At 39.0% G+C, this 15,098-nt stretch overlaps 1 protein-coding gene across 2 annotated transcripts in view; it reads left to right on the top strand.

The window, feature by feature from the left end:
• BLTP3A (bridge-like lipid transfer protein family member 3A) overlaps nucleotides 1-15,098 on the top strand; it is a 59,320-nt gene that overhangs the window by 18,525 nt on the left and 25,697 nt on the right. For both annotated transcript variants that reach the window (XM_020999657.2, XM_020999656.2), the window contains exons 2-8: nucleotides 3,866-4,028; nucleotides 4,131-4,169; nucleotides 6,732-6,823; nucleotides 8,545-8,734; nucleotides 9,603-9,743; nucleotides 12,110-12,280; nucleotides 12,778-12,967. In XM_020999657.2, coding sequence (XP_020855316.1) covers nucleotides 3,866-4,028; nucleotides 4,131-4,169; nucleotides 6,732-6,823; nucleotides 8,545-8,734; nucleotides 9,603-9,743; nucleotides 12,110-12,280; nucleotides 12,778-12,967 — 986 coding nt within the window. The remainder of the gene's footprint in view (nucleotides 1-3,865; nucleotides 4,029-4,130; nucleotides 4,170-6,731; nucleotides 6,824-8,544; nucleotides 8,735-9,602; nucleotides 9,744-12,109; nucleotides 12,281-12,777; nucleotides 12,968-15,098) is intronic.

The following is a 15,098-nucleotide window of genomic DNA, read 5'->3' as shown; positions in this document are numbered from 1 at the left end:
GTAAGCCCATGGTTCAGATCAGTGCAGAGGGTTGCTGATCAAGCTCCTAGGGTTTTTTTTTTAACCTACTTTTGGGTCCCTGGTGTCTTGGACCATAGAGATAGTTGAAGTTGCTTCATCTTTAGTGTTTAATTTCTGTTTTGGAGAAGTTTGAAAGGTTATCAAGATAGAGAAGATGTCTAGTCCTCCATCTTGTTGGTCACATGAACCTGGGTCAAGTTGCATCGATAGCAATTCTCTCTCTTGTCTAGTCTGTTCTACTGATCCACTTTTCTATTTTTAAATCAGTACCAAATGAAGATTGCTGCTTTATAATATAATTTTGAGTTCTAGAAATGCTATTCTCCCTTCATCCATACCTTTTTTCATTATCTTCTTTGATATTCTAGATTTTTTGTTTCTTGAAATGAATTTTGTTATTCAGTTCTATAAACTATCACATTGGCATATAAATTATCTTATTGGCAGAGCCAACCATGAGCACTCAATATTCCTTAAGCTATATATAAATGTGTGTGTATGTATACATGTATACATACACATATAACCTACATATGTAATATATATCTATATATGTTATCTCATTTGATTGTCATACTAGATTTCTGAATAAGTGCTACAGAAATTATAATCTCCATTTTACAGATAAGGAGTCTGAGAAAAGTTAAGCGATTTGTCCAGGATCATCACATAGCTAGTAAGTGTGTGAGGTTGGATTTTTTGCTCTATCTATTCTATACCATATACTCACAGACCCAGTAGAGCATAAAATCTGCTAAGTCTTAACATGTAAAAAAGTCTTTTAAGTATGTGTCTAACAACAGACCAGTTATCTGCCTAACCACATTCAGAGTGGCTTATTACCAGAAATTTGGCCACCAGATGGCTAATTTTGGGGCCATGGCAACTCATGAAATGTTGAGGGGATTGCCAACTGTGTTGTTGAAGGGAGCTTCCATAATGATTAAATTATAGACCTTTCAAAGTATCAAAATAAAAATCAGCTGAAGCTCATAAGATCTCCATGGTAGGTCATGGTAATGAAGGAAGCCAGGGAAGCTAAGAGGTAGAAATAAAAGGGCAGAACATTCCAGGCAAAGGGGTAGACACTCAAAAGTCATGGGGACTGGAAAATGAGTGACATATTTAAGGAACTATGATTAAGCCAGTGTGGGTAGAAAGTAGAGTGTTTGAAGGGGAGTGGGGAATGGTGAATTAGATGTTAGAAGGTTGAAAAGGTAAGATGGGGTCAGTGGATTGAGGAACTGAGATGTTAGGATATTTGAGAGAGTATCAGTATGTATATTGCACTCCGCTAGAATGAAAGCAGGAGAGTGAAGAGAAAGAAAGACTTTGAGCAAGGCACTGAAATCATTGAGCCAAGAATAACAATGTCCTGGGAGGCTATAGACTAAGATCTTGATTGGGTGATAAAATATGGGTAGTTAAACTCAGAGCTGGAGAGGTTGCTTAATGAAGGTGGTCTTGGAGCATCTGGAATTGGCCATAGAAAGCAAGGAATATTCTAACTGCCCTGCTATGATAAGTTCATTGGGGTTTTGTGAGAATAAATTTAATTGGTACTAGAAAGGGTGGTAAGAGAAGTGATGTCATTGGGCAAAAGCCACTTCTCATTGAGGGCCAGAAGATAGAAGGAATGAGAAAGAAAAAAGTCTTTGTTTTGGACCAGACATTCTAGAGGGTACAGTGGAAGGAGCATGTAGGTTTGGAGTGAGATATTAGGAGCAGAATTTAGGTGGACAGGCATGAAGGAGCCCTGAGTTGAGGTTGGGGGAATGGGGTTTGACAACTGGTGGTTCAGGATTTCTGGGATAGGGTGAGTAGGGATAGGAGTAGGTTAACTATCAATCAGTGAATCCAGTAAAGATGGTTAGCATATCATAAGCAACAGATGACTGAACCATTGTGGTACACGAATGTAGTGGAATAGTTTTCTTTTTTTTTCTTTCTTTTTTTTTAATCTCTGGCATTTAGTACAGTGCCTGCACTTAATGAATGCTTGTTGATTGGTTGGTGGATTGATTTGAAGTATAGAATTGAAGTAAGAGGGAGTTTACCACTGATGGCTTCCATTTTTGTAGTAAAATCTGAGGACTTTTACTGAGAGGGTATTGTGGTAGCATAGGTTGCTCAAGGAGAAAGGGGATTTACAACAGATGTTAATGCAGATGAGGATAGCAAGGCAATTTGAAAAGAATGTAAGTGATGAGAGCCTATAGAATTTATTTCCTATTTTGTATGTGAGTGACATTCTGTTGTAATAAACTTGGTAGACAATCTGACCCTTTCCATTCTCTCTCCTCCAAAACACACACACACACACACACACACACACACACACAGCGTCAGTTGCAGAATATGTGATCTGGAAAGTCCTCTAGAGTAATTCTTATTTTGTGTAACCCCCTTGTTATATAGATGAGAAAGCTGAAGCCAAGAGAGGGAAAGTAGTTTGCTTCAAGGTCACAGCCAGTGATCTTGGCACTTCAGATTGGCCGAACTAGATTAGAATTGAGATCTCGTTCCTGTACTCTTCTCATATACCACATTGTTGCAGTTCAAGTTTTTAAAAAATGCTAAAATCTAATTCTCATTTTGTAGGACTTGAAGTAGCTAACATTCATTCTCCTCGTAAATGTGTTGTCTGTTCACATGTATTTACCACTTGACCAGTGGAGGCTTGGTTTGAAAATTAATACTCTCTAAGATCTATAAGTCAAGCAAGCTATTATCCATCAATTGTCATGAATATAGCAGTTTCATTTGTTTTCCTTTTAGACTCAATATTTCTGCTTTTCATCATGCCAACTTAATCACTTTTCTATAATTGAATTCATTAAACTTGTACCTCATAATTTCTTTAATAGTTGATAATTTATCTCCTTTCCTATATGTGGGCTTTTATTGAGTGATTAGGAAGTGGTGAGATGGTGGGGCATCCATAGCAACTAAAAATGTGACTCTTGGAGAGCTGTCATGATAAGCTGGGGGATTCTGATCAGGGAGAAGGAATGCCATGTAAAGAGAAATCAAACCAGATGGCTATATTTTCTTGATGCATCAGGAACTAGGCCCTGGTTTAAATTGGCTGACTTTTGGCTTTCTTCTCCTCTCACTCTAACTTACCCTGCCTCTATACCTTTCATTTTCTCTATTAGTAATATTATGATAACAACTGCTGTATAATATTGTTTACTTATATAGCATGAATAGAACAGTAAGCTGTTTAGTTCTGCTAAGGCTTGAGTAATGCTTATTAATTATCACCACTTCACAGGTAACTTGAACCAGACTCTTATCTGACTTGGAGGGTAGTAAGTGAAAGGAAATTGATGCCCTCTTTCTTCTTTCCTTATTCTCCACAGCTAATATTACTGTGTCGCTATTTTTGTCCTCATCTCTTCTTAGTAACTGATATACCCTGCTACTTTACTGGCATTACCTGCTCACTTATTTTTTATAATTTTAAGCAAAATATTTTAACTTTATTATACTGTTGATGTAAATGTTTGATTTTATGATAGCATGACTAGAAAATGAATGAAAATTTTGGAGGGAACAGTAATGAGAATTGCTCATACTGACAGTCTTCCAAACATGTTTTATTCAGAGTTTTTAAGAACTAAACTTGTGAAGACTTCAGTTTTTCTGAACTGTTGGAGTTTCCATGGGCCTTGAGTTCAGGAAACAGGTGATAAACACTCGAAGAAAATATGTATAGGTTTATTGTTAAATATCTTAATCAGAGGCAGGATTTTGCCTTGAGCACTGAAACATTCTGGGCTGGAGTCCATTTAGCTGATAACCAGAGGAAATAATTGATCCTCATTTTCACTTTCATCAGGTTTACTAAGAATTTGTCTCCTGACAAAATCAACCTGAGTACTCTGAAAGGGGAGGGCCAACTGACTAACCTGGAGCTGGATGAAGAGGTTCTGCAAAATGTACTAGAACTTCCCACATGGTTAGCTATCACTCGGGTCTTCTGCAACAAGGCCTCCATCAGGGTGAGCATGGGCATTAGACAGCTGGCTACTTAAGTAGTTGGGTAGTTCGGCTTGGAAGGGAAACATTATTAATTCCTTCCTCTTTTTTTCCATTTTTTTCAGATCCAATGGACAAAGCTGAAGACACACCCAATCTGTTTGGTAATAATAATGATGGCAATAATAGTAATAATAACAATTGATGTAATGTGTAAGGCTTTTAAAGCATTCTTCCTCATAGTAACTCTGTGGCTAGAGACAATGTAGGTTTTATACCAGTTTTATAGATGAGGAAATATGGGGAAATGGATAGGTGAAAAGCCTTGCCAGTGGTCATATAGCTGGATCATATCAGATCTAGAATTTGAGCTCTTGTCTTCCAACTCCCAAGTCCAATGCCCTTTCCATTACACCATGTTGCAAGTCCACAGCCTTTCCTCTGGAAATGGAGTTCTTTTATTTTATCTAATCAAATAAGGCTTGTCACTTAACTTTCGGAAAGAGCTGGTTAAAGATGGACAGGCAAGGTACATTTGATAATTTCGTGATGCCCTAGTTCTTTTAATGCTGACCAGTTAAATACCTAAGATAGGCTAAGCTTAGATCTTTCCCTGGGTGAATAGGCCTCTTTCTGGTTTAAATTCCCCCCAGACTTAGTTGGCTTCTCATTAAATGCTAGGTGGCACAATGGATAGAACACTGATCAGAAAGACTCATCTTCATGAGTTCAAATCCAGCCTCACACACTTACTAGCTGTGTGACCCTGAGCAAGTCACTTCACCCTGTTTGCCTCAGTTCCTCAACTATAAAATGGGCTGGAGAAGGAAATGGCAAACCACTCCAGTATCTCTGTCAAGAAAATCCCGAAAGGGGTAATGAAGAGTCGGACACAACTGAAACAACACAACAATAACAATGGCTCCCAGGGCTTGAGGGATTTGGTTTGACTTTCTGTGCTACCATCAGGTCTGATCTTTCATTTGGATTTCTTATCACTCAGGTGTCTGTGCAGAATGGGAAATAGATTTGACATGACTTTCTGTCCCACCTGACTATCTCTGAAACAAATACATGACAGTTCCTTTAAGTTTATTTTTTTTTGTTTTTTTGCAAGGCAGTGGGGTGAAGTGACTTGGCCAAGGTCACACAGCTAGTAAATGTCAAATGTCTGAGGCCAGATTTGAACTCAGGTCGTCCTGAATCCAGGGCCGGTGCTTTATCCACTGCACCATCTAGCTGCCCCAAGTTTTTATTTTTTAAACTAGATTTTTTTCTACCAGTTACTACAAAGAAGCAAACAAGACTTAAAAATAACAAGCATAGATGGAAAGTTATAGTGAATCTTAAATACCTCTTAAAATCTAAAAGGAACTGACCAGGTCAGTTAGCTCTTTGTTAGTCTGTTAGTTTTGAAGCCCCTTCTCAGAACTTTCTCTTGGGTATTCTCTTTGGAATCAGTTCATTTCCAAAAGCATTTATTAAATGCCAGCTACTGCAAGGCACCCTAAAAGATGCTAGGGATGTAAAGACAAAAGTGAAAAACAGTACCTTTCCTCAAGGCACTTATAGTCTCCTTGGAGGATTCAATGTTTAAACATATATATACATACACACAAAATAATTTGAGCAGAAACAGAACACAAGGGGGATCAGTAAACATTCCCCTTAAGAAGTGGTAACTTAATTGAACCTGGAAGGAAACTTAAGTTAAGACTTAGAGGTGAGGAGGGGGCATATTACAGGCATTTGAGATGCAAAAGCCTGGAGATGGAAGATGAAATGCTGACTTCAGGGAACAGTAAATAAGTTGGTTTGGCTGAAACAGAGTATTTGAAGGGGAATAACATTAAATAGTTCTGAAAATTAGGCTGGAGCTACCCTTCAACTTCCATACCTTTTTTATTCTTAGGACCAAGCTTTTTTCTTTCTTTGACAAAGAGGCCAAACCCATTCTTAGTTGCCCTTAGTTACCATAATTTTTATTCTTTGTAGGTCCCATGGTGAGATGATAGCTATTAAATGGTAGCATATTGGCCCACAGAGGCACAAATAAAAGTCATTTACACTTCTGAGGAAACTTCAGGCTTATGTCTTAGTCTTTGTTTCTTCCTTTGGGAAATGGTAGGCTGCTGCTGCTTCTTGTCTTTTGGGTTTTTCTGAAGACGCTGTGACTGTTGCTTCATTAGCCCTAGAGGTCTTTGTGGTGCAGTGGCTATAGATACAGAACAGAAACTTTACCCTTAGAATACATTGTTCTTTCCAAGAATCGTTCAGGCAGGGATCTCAGTTCATTATGAAGTGGAAGAAGCACTGAGTTGAGTTTAGGAGATCCTGTTTCAGCCACTCGTGTGTGACCTTGGGCAAGACATTTAACATCTCTCAGCTACAGTTTGCTTATTTATAAAAAATGAGCTTAATGCATCTGAGTGAGAGAAAGGAAGATAGAATTGGGTAATGCTGGGAATAATTAAGAAACAGTGTGATATCATAGAAAGAACACTGGAATTGGAGTCAGATGACTGGGATGAGATCCTAGCCATGTTACTACCTTGTGGCCTTGGACAAGTTGTTTACTCTCCTGAATTTCTTGATTTGTAAGATGTGGTAGTTGTATGAGATGATCTCTAAAATCCCTTCCAGCGCCAAGTCTGGGGAATCCCAAGATCTTTTTATGCTACCATGTGCTTTGCTGAGCATTTACTTTTCAATGGCTTTTCTTGCAGTGTCTGGATAAAGTAGAAGTAGAGATGAGAACATGTGAGGAGCCTCGGTCCCCCAATGGACAGTCTCCCATTGCCCTGGCTTCAGGACAGAGGTCAGTTGCTCTGATCCCATTTATATCTTTAAGATATTTATTTCTGTGGTTAGAAGTAGTATGATAGATAAGCCAGGAGTACCCAGTGTCAACTTTAATAAACATTAAGTAACTATTATGTTCAGAGCACTATGCTTGGTTCTCCTGGGAGAGGTACAGAGGTATGATCCCTACCCTCATGGAGTTGACAACATATTTTGATGATATGACATATGAGTAATTATAGTGAAAAATGTTACAAACCAATACTTGTTAATAATTGATAATACTTGATATTGACAATAATACTTTATAAATGAATCAGAGAAATCTAAATCAAGTGCTTTGTATTATCCAGGCAAGAAGTGGGGAAGATTTTTTTTTTTGACATGGAAGAGTTTGCATATGAGCTGAGCCTTAAAGGATGCGCAGGTTTTCAATAGTTGAAGATGTCAAGGGAGAACATTCCTTGCATGAATAAAGAAATGGAGGCAGGAAAGTACAGAATCAAAAGTAGTCCAGTTTGGTTAGAGCACAGTACACACATGGAGATAAGAGTCATGTTAGATTGCAATGGAGAAGCTTTCCTAATAAATAAAGTAAGGATGCTCCCATTTCTGACTATTAGTTGTAAATTCCATAAAACAAGGGAAAGAAATTAAAGGCAAAAACATTGACTTCTCTCAGTAGGAAGTAGGTGTTGGTCAGATGTGGTTGCAGTTTTGGTTGGTTGGCTTAACTATTTTTTGTTTTTATGAGAGAGAACTAAATGTGTGTGTGTGTGTATGTGTGTGTGTATTTGGGCATGTGTGCATACACAGGCACAATGAAAAACAGGAGTATGCAGAAATGATGATGCTGTAAAAACAGAAGGCATCAATAGATCTATTTTTTTTTTAAAGAAAGACAGATCATATCAGATTGTGGAGGACCTTATTGTACAGGCCAAGGACTGTGAACTTTATTTGGTAGGTAATAGGAAATCATTGAAGAGTTTTGAGCAAAGGAGTCATATTATCAAATTTTTATGTAAAAGGAGATAAATCTCATGGAAACACCTTTTAGTACTTACTTTAAAAATCTAGATGAGTGGTAATGTGGGCCTAGGGCACAGTGATGGCAATGGAAATAAAAAAAGGCACATATGTAAGAGTTTGAGAAGTTAAGATCAGCGGGATTAAATATGGGATGTATGGTAGTAGAAGAATAAAAAAAGCATTAATATTTGGAAAAGAGGTGGGGAGGGTTATTCCTCACATTTCAGAGTATCAAACCTCTCTGATGTCTGTTGTTTAAGCTCTTCTCCCTTCCATCTCCTAGTATAGTAGACTAAGTGAAGAAATAGGGAGATCAGAAGCAATAAAGGTAACTTATTCTGAACAGGTTTGAGACCAAGCATATGTAAGGCAGAGTTACGCGCTGAGACCCTTACAGCATTATTTCTTCTACTTCCTTTGAACTTTTAGCCTTTCACTATGGAAGTATAGAAATGTTCTGGTGTCTGTATGCTTAAAGAGAATGTATTTTTTTTAATATTCTATGGAAACCTAATGCTTCCTTCTTTTTATTGGTTTCTCCCTCAGTCCTTTGATGCTTATTATCCAACAATATCTAGTTTATTATTGAAGGAACAGTGCTTTAAAGACTGGAATTAGCCTCTTTTAATTCATTCATCTTTTGGGTTGGAGGAAATGCCTTCAGGTTATCTTGATCCTTTGACTCTTCTGTCTCATTGTTTACAGTGAGTATGGCTTTGCTGAGAAGGTGGTGGAAGGAATGCTCATTATCGTTAATTCTATTACCATCAAGATTCACTCCAAGGCCTTTCATGCCTCTTTCGAGTTGTGGCAGCTCCAGGGCTACAGCGTTAACCCTAATTGGCAGCAGAGTGACCTCCGCCTCACCCGTATCACAGACCCTCACAGAGGAGAGGTAACAGCCAGAAAGGGGAATGGGGAGAGAATTCAAATATGAGTAATTCTTGTTTATTTTTTGTTTTGTCTTGTTTTTTTTGTGAAGCAATTGGGGTTAAGCCAGTAAGTGTTATGTGTCTGAGGTGGATTTGAACTCAGGTCCTCCTGACTCCAGGGCCAGTGCTCTGTCCACTGAGCTACCTAGCTGCCCCATCCTTGTTTATTTTTAAGGATAATAGTCCTTTTAAATCTTAAAATTCCCTTAAGTGTTCTTCAGATTTATAAACCTCTGAAACTTTTTTCCTTAAAAAAATTTAAAAAAAAATTTTTTAACATAGTAACTACCACCAAAACACGTTTATCTTTCTTTCATGGACTACAGTGGTTTAAGAATTCAGCATTTTAGGACATATTTATTGGTGAAAAGCCCCTGTATACTTGGCTAGTAGATCTATGGATAATGACTGTCTCAAAAGGTCCTCTAGCAGGGTAGTAGCCTTTGCCAGTTCAAGTAGTCCATTGACAAAGTCCTCCAGAACCTAAGGTCACTTCCACCTCATCATTCATGAGGCATCAAAATAGGACTTTTGTAAAGAAAACAAAAACTTTAAAATCTAAAATGGTCTTACATAAACGTATCCGTTCCAAATTATTTTTTAAAAATGTTTACAATGTAAATATCAACCTCAACCTTCACACCAGTAAATAGTGCTATACCTTTTCCTGGAATTTGGGTGCTCCGATCCAGTTGCCTTCTGGAGCTCTGCTCAGCTGAAGGTGGTGGGAACTTTTATTCCTTGTATGCTTTATGGCCTTAGTCTTACTGCCCCCTTTTGGTCAGTTCAGTCATCGTCAGCATTCTGAGGAAATGTTTTCTCTCCTGCCAGGTTCTGACATTTAAGGAGATAACATGGCAGACTCTTCGGATTGAGGCAGATGCCACGGACAATGGCGATCAGGATCCAGTCACTACTCCACTGAGGCTCATTACCAACCAAGGCAGGATCCAAATAGCTCTTAAGAGAAGAGTGAGTGTCCTTATCCACTTAATAGTTTCCTTTTCCCATTCTCCTCGACAGCCTGAAAGTGGGTACTTTCTACTGGCAGAAGAGAAACTTGGGTTTGACATCTAGGATGACACTGAGAGGGAGGGCCTGTTGTGCAGTGTTATGGAGTCCATCAGAGGGAAAAGGGCATAGACCATGTTCTGGAAGTGTGATACAGCAGGGCTTCTTGATCTGTGTTCTGTGAACTTGTTTTTTAATGCTTCAATAACTATTTCAATATAACTGGTTTCCTTTGTAGTCCTCTGTATTTTATTTTCTGAATTTAAAAACATTACTTTGAGAAGGGGTTCATGGATTTCACCGGATTGTTAAAGAGGTCCATGACCCAAAAAAATGTTCAGAAGCACTGCTGTAGGACTTAATCACTGAGAACTTCAGCTTTAGTACTTCTTAGTACAGAAAACGTTAGAGAATTCCAGAATTATATAATCACAGAATTTGAGAGTTAGAAGGGACCTCAGCAGCCAGCTAGTCCCATACACAAAAACAGTTCCCACTATATACCTGACAAATGTTTATCCAGCCTCAGCTTAAAGATATCCAAGGAAAAGGAACCTACCACCTTTCATGAAAGTTTATTCCACTTTTAGCTCTAATTGTTAGGAAATTTTTCCTGACATCAAGTCTAAATTGGCCTCTTTGCGACTTCCATACATCGCTCCTGCTTTAGCCTTCTGAGGCTAACCAGAACAAGCCTACTACCTCTTCCGTGACAGCCCTTTAAACACTTGAAAGCAGTTATTGTGGATCCCCGAGTCTTCTTTTCTTCAGGCTAAACACCCATTTCCTTCAGTTGATCCTCATATAACATGGTCCTAAGTCCCTTCACCATCGTTTGGACACTCTAGTTTACCAGTGTCTTTATTAAACTGTATGATGTCCTGAACTGAACATAGGAGCCTAGATGAGGTTCTGACCAGTGTGGAACATGTGGGACTATCTGTTACCTCCCTATTCCTGGAAGCTATGCTTCTCTTAATGCAATTCAAGATCAGATTAGCTTTTTTGGCTGCTGTAGCACGCCACTGACTCACATTAAATTTGAGTCTGTAACACCACACCACACCCCCGGATTTTTTTTTAACAGCTGCTACCTGGCTATGCTTCCCCCATTTTTTACTTGTGCAGTTGATTTTTTTATACCTCCGTGCAAGACTTTATATTTATTTCTACTGAGTTTCATCTTCTAGAGTGGGCCCAATGCTCTAGTCTATCAAGATCCTTTTGGATCCTGACTCTGTTATCCACTGTGTTAGCTGTCCTTCCCAGCTTTGTGTCATCAACAAATTTGATGAGAACATATCATCTGTGAGAATATGTCATCTATGCAAGCTGTTGATTAAAATGTAGCTTTCATGATTGCTGCTTTATAATACAATTTAAGATCTGAAATGGCTAGGCCACCTTCCCTAGTATTTCTTTTCATTAATTCCCTTGATATTCTGGACCTTTTTTTTTTTCAAGGACTCAGTAGGCCGGGAAGAGGGAAACTCACCTCAAACAATCCCTCTTTTATTCTTCCACATACTGTCACCAAGATCCCACCAACAACAGTAATCTTCCTAGCCAAATATATCCCTCTTGTGACTCTATTAATGTTCAAAGAAACTCAATTTTTACCACAGGGGAGGTAATAATTTGCCTTGGGCTTTGCCTAGAGAGAAGTGGATAGTGAGTTTCCCATCTTCAGAAATCTTCCATATCATTTATGTGGATAGCTCTGGTTATGATTTTTAAATAAATTTTAACCATCCCCTTGACTTTATCCCCAAAGTTAAAGTCAATGTAAAACTTCCCTGGGAAAATTCTGAATCTGGTTAGCAAATATCTGTAATCCATGGATTTTTTTTAGACAGTATCGTCTAAATACTAATTTTTAGAACTAATTTTTAGACACTATTGTCTACTGCCAACAGCCAAATATGTACTTTTTATGCAAAGGCATATTCCAACAATGAAACTTGTGCTATATACCTGTATATAACTTGGATAGGGCATCTGAAGAACAATATCCTGAAGAACAATCACTAAAACACTTGGGAAATATTTATTTGTATATCACTGTTAACTTTTTTCAATGGTTGGGGCAGTGATCATAGGAGAAAATAGGTCACTAAGATGAAGTTAGCAAAAAAAAAATTGTTAACTAATTTTGCATGTGTAAATGAAACCAAATGTTAAGGATGAAACCAAGCCACTTAATAACCAAAACAAAATCCTGGGGGGGGGGGTTGAGGAGCCATTTCTTAGGTTGACCTGGTGAAGTTGATTTTGGGGAGTTGAAACTATGCAAGATGGTGAATTCCACACTGTCTCTCCCCTGTCAGACCAAAGACTGCAATGTGATAGCCTCCAAGCTGATGTTCCTGCTGGATGACCTGCTGTGGGTACTGACTGACTCGCAGCTCAAGGCCATGATGAAGTATGCAGAGTCTTTGAGTGAGGCCATGGAGAAGTCAGCTCTACAGAGAAAGAGCTTGGCACCTGAGCCCATACAAGTGAGTTGGTACAATGGACTTCCATGATGGAGGAAGGAAGAGTACAGGGGGTAGGGAGAATATAAGAAGGGAATAAGAGAAGATTATGTTGGTAGGATGACCAGTTCTTCAGTGTGATTTATTAACAGATCTGCCATCTGTCTTTTCTCTTAGGCTTTTCTGGAATCTAACTAATAGTAACATTTAAATTTTAATGGATGGAGCCTGGACAAATGTGTTAGTGATTCCTTTGCAGTCTGACTGACTAGTTCTACTCTCGTTGTGGAGTTGTTGTTTTAAAGGGTGGAACCAGCCCAAAGTGAGCAGCCAAATTTATGAGTATAGAGAGGGGGGATATCTTGCCCTGGAACAGTGTAGTGTATGGTGTTTGTTGGCTTTCCCCAGCATTATTATATGCTTTGTCTACTTTAAGAAAGCCTATAGGAAGAGTATTGGTGTTTTACACAATATTCTTTATGTTACAGATGTTCTTTCTTACCACATTCCTTACATTACAGAGTACTTCACCTGCTGCTCCTAGTGCCCATCATTCTTGGGGCCAGACATTTGGTAGTGGTCAGAGCAACGTTAGCAACAGCCGTATCAGCCAGTACTTTGAGAAGTTTGATGTGAAGGAGTCATCTTATCATCTGCTTATTTCACGCTTGGATCTACACATTTGTGATGACAGTCAGTCCCAGGAACCAGGTGGGATGTGGCACTAGGCATAAAACTCCAAATTATATAGATACCTTTAGTTCAGAGGAAATCATCAGACAGAGCTTAAGGATAAGTCCTCTGGGGCCACAGAGGAGTACTTTATTAAGACTTCTTGTGTTTAGGTTCTATTTCCGATAAAAGAGCAGTTTTCCTGGATATAGAATATAGTTCTAGCTAAGTTGATTTTATTTGTTTGTGTGTGGCATAAAATACTCCTGTTCACATTTTGGTTCCTGTATGCTGTTAGCCCCAAGTTGTCCCTTGGAAGTATCTCCCATCTGCTCACTCAAAACTTTTCCTTTCCTTTTACTCCTAACCCATAAGAGTAGGATTTGGGGAGGGGAGTGGATTAGGTGTTTAGGAGAGGAGGAAGGAGAGGGTTGGCTCCCACATTTCAAAATAGAAAACCCCTCTCATTCTTCTTTTCTAAGCCCTACTCCTCACCTTACACCTCTCTTCCCCCCATCCCAAACCACCAAGCTCAATACCCCATGCTATTCTGACCACCTGAAGGTTCCTGTTTCAGCACTTCTTTGCTTTCCTACAGTACTCCATGCTTCAAAATTCTCTTTGCCACCATAAAATAACAACAGAAACAAACATTTGTTAAGTGCCTGTTGTGTACAGAACACTATCTTAGGTCCTGGGAGAGATTTTTTTTTTAATCTGGTCCTGATTTCATTGGTGTAGGGAAGTCTTTTTGAGGAAGGTCCCTTTATCTGTGGAAAAATCTTCTGCAACTTCTAGTCTTCCCCCACCCCACTAGGCAGTGGGATTAAGTGGCTTGCTGTGGGTCACACAGCTATTAAATATCAAGTGTCTGAGGCCGGATTTGAACTCAGGTCCTCCTAACTCCAGGGCTGATGCTCTATCCACTGTACCATCTAGCTGCACCCCAATTTTTTTATACCTCATATATTCAAACAGATCTCATCACAGATCTGTTTGATCTCCCTATTGATTTGGGGAGTTCCCACCATTAAAAAGATTGGGACCTATCCGACTGCCCATTCTGAAATATTTTTGTCGTGAGCTCATCATAGGGAGACACTCCCTCTCCCTCGAAGTGCAGCGGCTTTCCTCAGTATTTCTCCTGACATTCCACCGGTCATCTCTTATCTTCACCATGTGATTGAACCTGTCTCCCTACTCTGATTACATTCCCTTGTGACATCTTTTTTTTCCTTCTCTGCAGGATCCTTGTTGGTTATATGTTGCAGTGTGCTTACATCCTCTATATGTCTCCTCCACCTTGCCTTTTGTATGACACTCATTGTTTCTCATGCTGTAGGAAAAGTGTTCCTGTTTTTATGCCCTGCTGCTGCTTCAGTTTGCTTTGTTCGCTTCCATGTAGCTGTGTGCTGTTTGAGAAAAGCCATAAACCTCTTGGGCATGGGGGGAAACTCAGAGCTCTGAATCAAAATTCTTTGTATCTCTTATCTTTTCCACTCTAAAGAAACATTTTTTTTATTTTTAATTTTTTTTTAAAGGCAGTTGGGGTTAATTGACTTGCCCAGGGTCACACAGCTACTGATCAAGAGTTTTTTAAAAAATCCTCTTCCTAATTTTCCCAAAATGTCAGACTTCCTGGTAAGGGAAATAGGATGGAGGAGTTTTGTTATATCTGGAGTTCAGCAAAAACTCAAATTCAGTTTTTCAGGAGGATTTACTGTAAGTAGATTTTTTTTCATGATTTACTTTCCTTAGCTAGTTTCTCGTTCAGTAGAGGAGAGAATGATCAATAGTGTCAAAGCCAGAAGAGAGGTCAAGGAGAATACAGATTGAAGAAAGGCCTTTAGATCTGGCAACTAAGAGATCGTTGATAACTTTGGAGAGAGCAGTTTCAGTGGAATTGATAAAGTTGGAAGCCAGATTGTAAGCAGTTAAGAAAACAGTGAGAGGAGAGAAAGTGGAGGCACCTGTTACAGTTGGCTTTTAGCTACAAAGGGCAGAAGAGATATAGGACAATAGTTAGTGAGTGTGGGAGGATTAAGTGAGGGTTTTTTCAGAATAGAGACGACATGACCCCAAGCATTATTAGAGACCAGTGTATACCGAAATATCAGGGCCTGCTTGTTTAAGATGGAATAGTATTGTCTCCTAAGGTCAGCCCTAGTAT

Source organism: Phascolarctos cinereus, unplaced genomic scaffold (assembly GCF_003287225.1).
Source record: "Phascolarctos cinereus isolate Bilbo 61053 unplaced genomic scaffold, phaCin_HiC Scaffold_5;HRSCAF=322, whole genome shotgun sequence".
In the NCBI taxonomy this organism is placed as follows: domain Eukaryota; kingdom Metazoa; phylum Chordata; class Mammalia; order Diprotodontia; family Phascolarctidae; genus Phascolarctos; species Phascolarctos cinereus.
The sequence above is the reverse complement of the archived record's forward strand: the minus strand, read 5'-3'. Positions and strand labels throughout refer to the sequence as shown.